General features: G+C 37.7%; 1 protein-coding gene across 1 annotated transcript in view; it reads right to left on the bottom strand.

The window, feature by feature from the left end:
- The window catches only part of LOC120624656, a 111,844-nt gene that overhangs the window by 24,319 nt on the left and 74,711 nt on the right, over positions 1-12,814 (bottom strand). Inside the window, exons 75-94 of the mRNA XM_039891324.1 lie at positions 12,482-12,787; positions 11,758-12,390; positions 11,186-11,506; positions 10,782-11,105; positions 9,895-10,197; positions 9,504-9,812; positions 8,752-9,378; positions 8,234-8,545; positions 7,752-8,081; positions 7,377-7,673; positions 6,820-7,125; positions 6,064-6,702; positions 5,348-5,974; positions 4,954-5,262; positions 3,913-4,842; positions 3,450-3,764; positions 3,020-3,355; positions 2,576-2,875; positions 1,587-1,892; positions 42-674 (exon numbers count right to left, since the gene is read on the bottom strand). Coding sequence (XP_039747258.1) covers positions 42-674; positions 1,587-1,892; positions 2,576-2,875; positions 3,020-3,355; positions 3,450-3,764; positions 3,913-4,842; positions 4,954-5,262; positions 5,348-5,974; positions 6,064-6,702; positions 6,820-7,125; positions 7,377-7,673; positions 7,752-8,081; positions 8,234-8,545; positions 8,752-9,378; positions 9,504-9,812; positions 9,895-10,197; positions 10,782-11,105; positions 11,186-11,506; positions 11,758-12,390; positions 12,482-12,787 — 8,463 coding nt within the window. The remainder of the gene's footprint in view (positions 1-41; positions 675-1,586; positions 1,893-2,575; positions 2,876-3,019; positions 3,356-3,449; positions 3,765-3,912; positions 4,843-4,953; positions 5,263-5,347; positions 5,975-6,063; positions 6,703-6,819; positions 7,126-7,376; positions 7,674-7,751; positions 8,082-8,233; positions 8,546-8,751; positions 9,379-9,503; positions 9,813-9,894; positions 10,198-10,781; positions 11,106-11,185; positions 11,507-11,757; positions 12,391-12,481; positions 12,788-12,814) is intronic.

Here is a 12,814-nt window from a genome sequence, read left to right as displayed (position 1 = left end):
TTATTATTAATATGTACGTACAATGTAGTAAGTATAACTACCTTTTAGCAGGTCACATTTTCGGTATGGATCTCCTGTAAAACCAGGAGAACAAGTGCAGACCGGTAAATGATTAACAGTGGCACACGTAGCCATCGAACCGCATGTACCAGGACAAGGATCTTGACACTTGTTTCGAATACAGCTCTTGTCAGGTGTACAATCTGTATTCACTGTACATTCAGGACGGCATCCTTCATACGGATCTCCGGTATAATCTGGCAAGCAACTACAAGAACCTACTGAGTTTTGTTCTTTACATACAGCATTAGCTCCACAAGGGGATGGAGTGCATGGTGATATATTTTCCGAGATTATTTGTACGGGAACTTGACAACTTGAAAATGGATCACCTTCGTATCCAACATTACAGAAACATATCGGAGAATGACTGACCACTTTACAATTGGCATTTTGACCACAGGCGTTGTTACATGGGTCTCTACATTTTTGATGTATACAAGCTTGACTCATTGGGCACTCGCTATTACTTGAACACTCGGGCCTACAATATGGGGGCGAACCGAAGTAATTAGGCATACAAGCACATGAAGGTGCACTAGCTACTTCTCTACATAGCGCATTAGCACCACATGGCGATGGCGTACAAGGCGTAGTATCCATTTCTACAGGACCTGTTGATAAAATAAAAACTTTGTTAAATTCATTTGCCAATTTTAATAACTAATAAGTAAGGTTGGCTGATGTGGAAACGTGCGGGTCACATTGACCGGATAACCGATCGACGTTGGAGTCCCAAGGTGGAAGGCGACCCCCACATTGGTAAATGCAGCGTTCGTCGGTCCCCATAGGCTAGTCAACAAGTTCAAAATCTTGTTAATTCTTGATCACGTTCCTAAAAATATGAGCGATGTCTCATTCGATTCGAAATGCCGTCTAGAAAAATGTATCGAAAGTATAATTGCACATAAAAAATTGCAAAAGGCATGATGACTAATTTTGACCTATGTTATTAAAGGTTCTATTCGATTCTCGGAAATAATTTTAAAATTTCTTAAATATTACTAATAATAGTTTTAGGTTTTAACAAAAAACTAAATGATATCTTTTTTTCACCTTAATTTATAAATAACAGTTGCATTTTTTTTGTGCTTAATATTATATACTTTCGGTGCATTTTACGGACGGCATTCCGAATCGAATGAGACATCGCTCATATTTTTAGGAGGGAGAATTAACACGTTTTTGAACTTGTGGATTAAAGTAGCAGACAGACGACATCAAATAAGTCGAGTAAGGTTAATGTAAAATAAATTCATTAATCGTCAAATAGGCCAATGACAGGCTCTTTTAAATAATACATAATATAATTTTACTACAGGGTAGGTTCATACAATTTTGCAAAAAGGCTTATTGTGAATATCAGCAGAAATACACATACATTTTGTCAAATCATTATATAACACCATATAATACTGTCGCGATACTGTGAAAGTTGCTGAAGTATATAAGGCTAGCAGATTCTTAATATTATGTTATATAGCATCTACTTAAGAAGTGTACCGTTACTTATATTATATACTTACTGAATGGTAAACATCTAGTAAATGGATCTCCAGTATATTTGGGTGGACAAGTGCATATTGGATTATGCTTTACAACTACGCATTTTGCATCTACTCCACATGACCCTTTACATGGGTCTATACATTTTTGGTTACTACACGCTTTGTTTTGGAGACAGTCTGAGCTGACTACACATTCAGGTCGGCATAGAGGTGGACTTCCAATGTAACCTGGAGTACACGTGCACACAGCTTGTCCATTGATTTCTCGACACTGGCTGTTCGGTCCACAGGGAGACGGAACACATGGGTTGCTTATAATTGGAACTAAAAAAAATGCTATATTAGAAATCTTGAAAAAAAGAGGAAACATTTATTTGATTGTTTTTTTATATGTAATTGATAAACTCTAAAACTACTTAAACATTGTTTATAATTCTTTCACCATTAGAAACCTATTTTATCTATATTTATTTCAGTAATAATATTATTTCAGCTTGAAGCACAATAGTACTTGTAAATCAAGTCAGGAGATAATAGGATAACGTTCAGTAAATGAATGGTTCTTTAATTGTAAATACTATGTAAAAAGTCCGCGGAGTTATAAAAATAATCCACCATAATGGCATAAAATACTAATGCAAATAAAAAAAAAACATCTTACCATAAAGTCTTTTTTAGATATTTTGGCCTTTTACATCATTATCATTTCATTGTATGCTTTAGGAGATAACAAGTATCTACCTTAGGTCGTTTTATCATTGAAACTCATAGGTAACGTGGGTCAAAACAAGGGAAATATCTAGTATCTATTTAATAGCGAGCTTCATGTAAATCTTAGAAAGGGTCAAAACAAGTGAAAGATCTAGTATCTATTTTATAGCGAGCTTCTTGTAAATCTTAGAAAGGGTTCACACTATGATTGTATTGATTTAATAATACACTTTATTAGCAACTTTGTGGTAACACTGCATAATTTAACTAAAACTACAAATAAAGTTAAACCTTACCTCTTATAGTTTCGCAGCCATAGAAAGCATTTCCGGTCATTCCTTGAGGACAACTGCACATGGGAATATGGTTTATAACGCTACAGACCGCAGATGCAGAACACGCATTAGGACATGGATCCGAACATTTATTTTTTATGCATGCTTTATCTTTAGGACAATCAGTGCTAAGAACGCATTCCGGTCTACATTCAATGTATGGATCTCCTTGATGTTCTTCTATGCATGAGCACAATCCGTCATTACAGATGGCATTCGTACCGCAGGGTGACGGATTACACTTGTCGGTAGTGTCGAATTCTGGAACAATACATAACCATAATATTTAGTTTATTTATGTTTGTAACGCGTATTCAACTAAATTATATGTTGATAATTTTTTTCATAGAATGGATAAGCTATTCAAGCTCGATTTATGTTGCAGATTTTTAGTGTTTGTCTTACCTGGTTGAGGTTTGGGTTTGCAAAATGAAAATGCATCTCCGGTGTAACCTTCAGGGCAAGTGCACATAGGAGTATGCCTGGATACTGCGCATAATGCTCCTATTCCGCAAGCACCTTCACAAGGATCCTGACATTTCTGTTGGATACAGGCTCGTGATGGTAAACATTCTGAATTGATTATACATTCCGGCCTACAGTTTGGTGGGCTTCCCACAAAAGTAGGCATACATGTGCAGGATGGTATTTGTCCAATTTCCTGACAAATAGAGTTAGGTCCACATGGCGATGGTATACAAGGATTTTTGTACGGTTCCAAAACTGCATTTGCTACTGGTGCTAAAACATTTAAGAAAATTATCATTATAATTATTTTTTAAGACATACAAGCCTTAAATAAAGTGATAGAAAATCTCTAAGGGAAGAAACTCACGTGGTAGAGGATTACATCTTGTAAACGGATCCCCGGTGTAAAGATTTTTACAATTGCAGATAGGGCTATGGTTTATAACTCTGCATTCGGAATTTACACCACAGGCATCAATACACGGATCGACACACCTTTCGTTAAGACAAGCTTTGTCACTTGCACATTCTGTACTTATGACACACTCAGGATGGCAATTTGGAGGTATGCCTATGTAATTTGTTAAGCATGAACAAACAGCTTGCTTGTTTACTTCTTGACACCGGCTGTTAGGTCCGCAAGGAGATGGCTGGCAGATATTCATAGGTGTCTCCAAAGTTTCTGTCGATAATTTCAAAATTAATTAAATTCTTAGTTTATACATCTTACTCATTATAAGAACAAAACAACAAGGCGTGTCTGTATAACCGTGTTATCTGGACTAAACTTCAAACAACATATATTTAAATGATCTCATGAGAAAACTTACGTTTTGGTGTACAGTATCGGAATGGATCTCCTGTGAAGCCTACAGTACACGAACATATAGGCGCATGATATACTACTTGGCACACAGCATTCGGCGCGCATGCACCTGGGCATGGATCTTGACATTTATTTCTTAGACATGCTTTGTTCGATGGGCAGTCGGAATTAATTTGACACTCAGGTCTGCAACCCTCGTAAGGATTTCCGAAAAACTCCGCTAAACAAGTACATGATCCCGCTCCATTAAATTCTTTGCATAAAGCATTGGCTCCACAAGGAGACGGCTGGCATGGTGATAGCACTTCTTGCATAATTTCTATTTTATGACATTCAATAAACGGATTCCCTGTGTAGTCTGGCATACAATAACATGAAGGAAAATGACTTATTACATGGCATTCTGCATTAGCACCACATGAACTTTCACAGGGATCAATACATTTTTCATTAATACAAGCACGATGAGTAGGACATTCAGAATTACTAATACATTCTGGCTTACAATGCGGGGGTGCACTAACATAACCAGCTTGACATGAGCAAGTGGGTGTGCCTGAATGTTCTTGGCATATAGAGTTCGGTCCACAAGGTGATGGAATACAGGCACTGACCACTTCTGGTTTTGTTTCTTGGAAAATACATCTTGTAAAGGGATTTCCTGTGTGTGATGGTGGACAAGAACAAATTGGATTGTGATTAATTACTTGACACTTTGCACCAATACCGCAAGCCCCCTGGCATGGTTTGATACATTTCAAATTACTACATGCCTCATCTGGCAAGCAATCAGTACTAACGATACATTCTGGCCTACAGGAGGGTGGACTTCCCATATAGCCTACTAAGCATGAACATACAGCTTGCCCATTAATATCTCGGCATTGACTGTTTGGTCCGCATGGGTTTGGTTGACACGGTTGTAGTTGCTCAACTGAAACATAATTTATAATTCATATTTGCACCATATACATATGCTTAAATATAAACTTAGTTTTATGATATTACAATTATTTTAGTGGTATATACAAAATGTAATTATTACCTTCTAGTATAACGCAGTTAACAAAGGCATTTCCAATCATTCCTATCGAGCATTTGCACATCGGTACATGATTTATAACTTCACAAATGGCATTAGGGGCACATACACCACTATTGCATGGATTTACACACTTATTCTTATAACAAGCTTTATTCTGCGCGCAATCTGAGCTTAAAGTACATTCGGGCCGACATTCGAAGTAGGGATCACCATTATATTCTGGCAGACAAGAACATATCCCATCATTACAGATCGCGTTTGATCCACATGGTGATGGGTTACAAGGATCAGTAACATCATTTACTATTTCTGCAAAAACAAAAAAATAAACATATAAACGGAATCAACTTATTTGTTTGAAAATAGGTAAAATACTAAGTCAAACCAAACTAACCTTGCGGTTTGCATTCGATAAATGCATCTCCTATATAATTTTCGTAGCATGCACAAATTGGTGTGTGATTTTTGATTATGCATTGAGCATTTATGCCACACAATCCAGGGCACGGATCTTTACATTTTTGATTTATACAAGCCAAATTACTGGGACACTCAGAGTTGATAACACATTCTGGTCGACAATTAGGTGGTGCGCCTAAGTAGTTTGGTTGACAAGTGCAAGAAGGAACACCGTTGTTCTCTCTGCATTCACTAAATGGTCCACAAGGTGATGGCAAGCAAGGATTATGTTGCTCTTCTGGAATATATACTGTTATTGGATAGCAGCGGCTGAATGGATCGCCTGTGTAATGCTCCATGCATGTACAAATAGGACTATGATTTATAACCAAACATTTGGAATTTTGTCCGCATTGATCAATACAAGGGTTGATACATTTTTGTGAAACACATGCCTTATCTGAAGAACACTCAGCGCTAATTACACACTCTGGTCTGCAGTTCGGTGGGCTGCCTCTGTATTCTTGCATGCAAGTACAAATGGCTTGTTCATTATATGTTTTGCAAACACTATTTGGCCCACAAGGTGATGGTATGCATGGGGTAGTATGTAATTGTATCTCTGTAAAATAAAAAATATATAATTTAATACAAATAAATAAATGATTGAAATTTTTGTATATAATAAAATCAATAATAATGATAGCCTACCTTGTTTTATCGGGGCACAATTTTGGAAAGGATTTCCAGTGTAACCCGGAATGCAAGTACATATCGGAGCATGATTGACCGTTTGACATTGTGCGTTTACACCACAAGTACCAGGACAAGGATCCTGGCATTTATTTCGTTGACAGACTTTATTAGATGGACAGTCTGTATTGACAGTGCATTCAGGCCGACATCCTTCATAGGGATTTCCAAAATATCCCAAATTGCACGTACAAGATCCTACATTGTTACGTTCCTTGCAGATAGCGTTGCTACCACATGGTGATGGCGTGCATGGTGATGGGTTTTCATAGACTGCAACACTCTTTATTTGACAAGCTACGAATGGGTCACCCATATATCCTTGAGGACATAAACAATTAGGAGTGTGACTCACGACTCGACACTGAGCCAAAGAACCACAAGCATTAACGCATGGGTCCTGACATTTGCTATTTATGCAAGCCAAATTATTTGAACATTCGCTATTACTGGTGCATTCAGGACGACAATTTGGTGGAGTGCCAATAAACTCTGGCATGCAAGAACAAGAAGGCGTATCTTTGATCGTTTGACATACAGAGTTAGGTCCACAAGGCGAAGGTACACAGGGATTTACTTGTTGTGGTGTTTCTAGCGCTGAAAGAAACCAATCCGTGATTAATAATATAATTATGTAGGTATAGGAACATATTCAATTGTTAAGATGATTAACAAATCAATCAAAAATAATATAGGTTCGCAACATGTACTTACGTCGGGGTATACATCTACTAAATGGATCTCCAGTATGGTCCGCAGGGCACGAACAAATAGGATTGTGACTGACAATTTCACACAAAGCGTTTACACCACAGGCTCCCTTACATGGATTAATGCATTTATAATTGTTACAAGCTTTATCTAATGGGCATTCAGAGCTCGTGGTACATTCATGTCTACATGACGGTGGATTTCCTATGTATCCTGGTATGCAAGAACAAACTGCAACACTATTTACTTCACGGCATTGACTGTTGGGCCCGCATGGATGTGGGTTGCACGGGTTTGCAGCCAACGGTACTAGAAATAAAAAAATTAGATACAGTTAAATCGTATTTATCTGGGTATAATAAGTATTATAAGAGTGCGATAGGACGAAACACGAAAGGTTCGTCCTATCACATTTTGCAGTTCGGTGTATCCTTACGATACGACCTGTTAACGTGATTATCTAATTCACCTAGTCGGAATTCATTGGTATATATTCTGCTTCATTGGGATTCAACTAGTAAAAAGTAGTACCCTTTTTGGGCGCGGGCAGTTGTTCTTACCTTGAACGACATTACAAGATACAAAAGAATTGCCAGTAAAGCCAGCAGGACAACTGCACATTGGTACATGATTGAAGACTTCACAGACAGCATTATGACCACACATATCAGGACACGGATTAACACATTTTTTGTTAGTACATATTTGATTCCTTGCACAATCCGTACTGACTGTACATTCTGGTCGGCACCCGATGTAAGGATCACCGTGATATTGTGTCAAACATGAACATTCTCCATTATTACATTCTGTATTGGATCCACATGGGGATGGATTGCAGGGATCAATTGTCACATCTGAAATTAAAAAGAGGCAATGTAAATTTTTTTGTTAAACATATTTCCTATGAAGAGTCAATAAATAATATATCATACCTTGTACAGGTTTTAATTCACAAGACGAAAATGGATCTCCTTTATAGCCATCAAGACAAGTACAAATTGCAACGTGGTTTAGGACAAAGCATTTTGCATTGCTACCACACGAACCAGGACAAGGATCAATACATTTTTCATTGGTACATGTAAGCGAACTAATACAGTCTTGATTTGTTGTGCATTCTGGTTTACAGTTTGGCGGACTACCAAAGTAACCTGGGGAACATGAACAAGCAGCTTGCCCTCCTACGTTACGGCAAATGGCATTGAGGCCGCAGGGACTTGGTGCGCATGGGTCTCTATGTTCTTCCAGCTGTGGCGATGGCACTGTTAACAAAATTATAAAACTTAAACCTGTTTTTCCCCACTTTCTGTTAAATGAATGTATGGTAATATTTTTATTTTATATAAAAATAAAATAGATGTAGGTATTTATTTAAAACTGACTCATATCGATAAAAAAACATATGGGCATTTACCTGGTTTAACATAGCATCTGGTAAACGGATCTCCTGTATGCCCTTGTAAACAGCTACATATTGGATTATGATGGAAAACTCTGCATTCTGCCTTTTGTCCACATGGACCAGGACAGGGATTAACGCACTTTTGATTTATACATGCTCTATCTGAAGCACAATCTTGGTTAAGAGTACATTCCGGCTTGCAGGCTGGTGGTTCTCCAAAGAAGTTAGGCAAACAACTACATACTGCTAGGCCGTTCACGACTTTGCATTGACTGTTTGGGCCACATTGGCTGGGATAGCAAACGTTCACAGGTTCACTTTGCACTAAAATAAAAGATTTTAATACTATTTACTTAAGTACAAAATCAAAATCCAAAAAGGTCAATAATTCGAAACAAAATATTAGCCATATTGTTATAAACAGCAGCGGACAAGGCAAGTCTAACTTGAACAAGTCTAAATTACAGTGAATTCATATTTTTTAAATTAATATCAAAGCGAGATTATAATGTACAATTCATAATACTTACAAGGTATAGGACTACATTTTCGATATGAATCTCCGGTATAACCTGATATGCATACACATGTTGGTGAATGATTTATAGTCGAGCACTCTGCATTAATTCCACACGTTCCAGGACATGGATCTTGACATTTGTTGTTAATACAGGCTTTATTTCCTGGGCAATCGGAATCGGATACACATTCTGGACGACAGCTTTCATAAGGATTTCCGAAGTAGCCTTCGTTACATGTGCACGATCCCACTTTATTTTGTTCTTTACATACCGCGTTTGATCCGCAAGGTGAAGGAGTGCATGGGCTTAAAATCTCAACAGCTCTTCTTATAGAACATTGTGAAAATGGATCGCCTTCATATCCTTGAGGACACACGCACATGGCAGAGTGACTAACGACCCTACATTCAGCATTGGTACCACACGCGCTTATGCAAGGATCTTTACACCTTTGATTGAGGCAAGCTAAATGAGTTGAGCATTCACTATTGCTTATACACTCTGGCCTACAGTAAGGAGGCTGTCCTTTGAATTCTGTCATACAACTGCATGATGGGTTTCCGTTGTTCTCTTGGCATATAGAATTGGGTCCACATGGTGAAGGTTGACAAGGATTTATCGTTTCTGGTGGTGAACCTTAAATTTTTAACATAATAATATAATTGCAAAACACTGCTGCATATTTGCATTTTGCATAATTATTTTTTAAAGAACTTGAATTTGAGTAACATTCAATAGCAATATGACTTAAAATAACTTACTTGCAATAATCGAGCATGCGACAAAAGGATCTCCTGATAAATCATCCGGGCACGCACAAATTGGGTTGTGGTTAATAACTTCACACGTCGCTTTTAGCCCACATGATCCAATACATGGATTTACACATTTTTGATTCATACATGCTTGGTTTTGAGAACATTCCGCGCTCACAACACACTCTGGACGACAAGCTGGTGGCACTCCCAAGTAAGTAGGTAAACAAGAGCATACGGCTTGGTTGTTAATTTCACGACACTGACTATTTGGTCCACATATTTCTGAACTACATGGATGTTCAAATGCTGGAGCTAAAAATAAAATCGTGTTTATTTTCTATTTTATTAAGTCTTACAAATATTTAGAAATTGTGATTGTTTTTCTAGTACGTACCTTTTACTGCATTGCAAATTACGAATGCATTTCCACTAAATCCTTGATTACATGTGCACATAGGTATGTGGTTTATAACTTGACAATAAGCGTTTATGCCACAAGTATCGATGCAGGGATCAACGCATTTTTGTTGAACGCAGGCTTTTTTATCATCACAATCAGTACTAAATACACATTCGGGTCGACAGTTGTAGTAGGGGTCACCGTGATACTCTGGTAAACACTGGCACTGACCGTTAATGCATTCAGCATTCGATCCGCATCTTACATTTGTGCAAGCATCAACAACGATCGGTTCCACTAAAAATATATAGATAAAGTGAGATAATAAGAAAAAAGAGAGAAACAAAACACGCGAATCGAGATATTCAAATCTGTTTACAATGCCTTTATTGTAAACAAGTTTTAATATCCCGCCTACTTACGACGGCGTAAATCATTTGCTAACATCTGATGAAGCGCTAAAACTCATTATCACAGTCATAAATCTACTGGTATAAGATCATTATACATTTACGAAACACCCTGTATAGATATAATTGACGTCTAGTTACGACGGCGCAAATCAGTCGCTAATATCTGATGAAGCGCCGAAGCTTGTTATGACAACCGATACTACGATTTAGTTCCGGTGCGATGTCGCGTAGATACCGATAAGGGTTACTGGTACTGTACTCCCGAACAGGTTAGCTTGCTACCATCTTAGACTGCATCATAACTTACTAGCAGATGAGATTGCAGTCAAGGGCTAACTTGTAGTGGAATAAAAAAAAATTACCCCTATCTCCTAAACGAAATAAGACCTGTGCCCAGTAGCACAAAATTAATTTGGTTTATGAAAATACTCACGATAAAAGAAAGTAAATACAAAAAGTGTGTTGTACCTTGTAAGGGTTGCAGCCTGCAGCTCGTAAATGGATCCCCAATGTAGCCTTCTAGGCAAGTGCAAATTGGTATATGATTTAGAACTGTGCAGGAAGTTGAAATACCACAAGATCCAGGACAAGGATCTTTGCACTTGGAGTTAATACATGCACGGTCAGTAGCGCAGTCAGAGTGAATGCTACATTCTGGCCGGCAGTTTGGTGGACTTCCGATAAAACTGATAAGACAAGAACACGACGGTGTGTTCCCGACGTTTCGACATTCTGCGTTCGGACCACATGGAGACGGCACACATGGATTTGTTACATCTGGAGTTGGTTCGACTAGAAAAAGTTTGTAAGTTTAGTATTTATTAACCTTATATTCTAGTATATTACAAAAATGTGTCAATTTGTATACTTACAGACAACATGGGTGCATACAGTGAACGGATCTCCTGTATACGCTGTCTTACACGAACAAATGGGACTATGGTTTATAATTTTACAATTTGTGTTAAGTCCACATGGTTTTGGGCATGGATTAATACATTTGTTGTTAACACAAGCCTTATCGTGTGGACACTCTGAGCTTACTACACACTCTGGTCGACAGTTCGGTGGAGTTCCTTCATATCCCAATAAACATGAGCAGGTGGCTTGACCGTTATTCACTTTACACTGACTATTCGGTCCGCATGGTGAGGGATAACATACATCAGTCGATGGCATCAATTGGACTGATTCTAAAAACATTAGTAATGAAATTAGTTAAAACTATTAATTGAAACTGAAATTATATTTGAACCTTTTGATCAGTCATGCTAATGTTAATTAATTATACTCTAAGCTATTATTTTTGAAATGATGTGGAAATAATTCTGTATTTTATTGCATACTTCTGTAATTTACAAGTTTCGTAAGTATATGTAATAAATAATGGTTATTTTTATTTGTAATTTTTATTAAAAAAATATATATAATTTATTAAACTAACCTTCATAAACACAGTATTTAAATGGATCTCCAGTATAGCCAATTAAGCATGTACATAATGGCAGATGATTGACTACTTGGCATATGGCATTTGTACCGCAGCTACCAGGACACGGATCTTTACATTTATTGTTAATGCAAGCTTTATTAGACTGACAATCTGTATTGATCAGACATTCTGGTCGACAACCTTCGTACGGATTACCGATATAACCCTCTATGCAAGAACATGATCCCGCATTATTTCTTTCTTTGCATATTGCATTGGATCCACATGGTGAGGGTGAACATGGAGTTGCGATTTCTTCAACATAAACAATATCGCGATTACAGCCAAAGAAGGGATCTCCAATGTATCCATGAGCACACAAACAGATAGGTGAATGGCTGACAACTTTGCATTCGGCATTAATACCACATACTCCTTCACATGGATTGACACATTTCATGTTAATACAGGATAAGTGTGATGAACATTCTTCGTTACTCGTACACTCGGGTTTGCAATACGGAGGTTGACCGTGATAGCCTTCTAAACAAGTGCAAGAAGGAACATCGTTGGTATCTTTACATAACGAATTGGGACCACACGGAGAAGGTGTGCATACGTTCAAGGGGTCTTGTTGCTTTTCAGCTGTAAAAAATATTATTCAAAACATATAACGTTATGTTTTATATTTAACGGAAAATTTAAAAATATAGAGTATAACTCATCGGATACATACGCATAATGAAACATCTAGAGAAGGGGTCTCCTGTATGAGAAGTTGGGCAGCTACATATAGGATTGTGATTTACAACTTTGCACTCTGCGTTTACACCGCATGCTCCAACACATGGATTAACACAATGCTGATTGCTGCATGCTTCATGTAAACGACACTCGGCACTTATTATACATTCAGGATGGCAAGCGGGCGGTGTTCCAATAGTGTTAGGGGCGCACGAGCACACCGCTTGTCCACTAACTTCCCTGCATTGACTGTTTGGACCGCACGGAGAGGGATTGCAGGGATTGATATTAACTGGCTCTGAAATAATAGATTGAATATATATTT

The sequence above is a fragment of the Pararge aegeria genome, chromosome 6, assembly GCF_905163445.1.
Source record: "Pararge aegeria chromosome 6, ilParAegt1.1, whole genome shotgun sequence".
Taxonomy (NCBI): Eukaryota; Metazoa; Arthropoda; class Insecta; order Lepidoptera; family Nymphalidae; genus Pararge; species Pararge aegeria.
The sequence above is the reverse complement of the archived record's forward strand: the minus strand, read 5'-3'. Positions and strand labels throughout refer to the sequence as shown.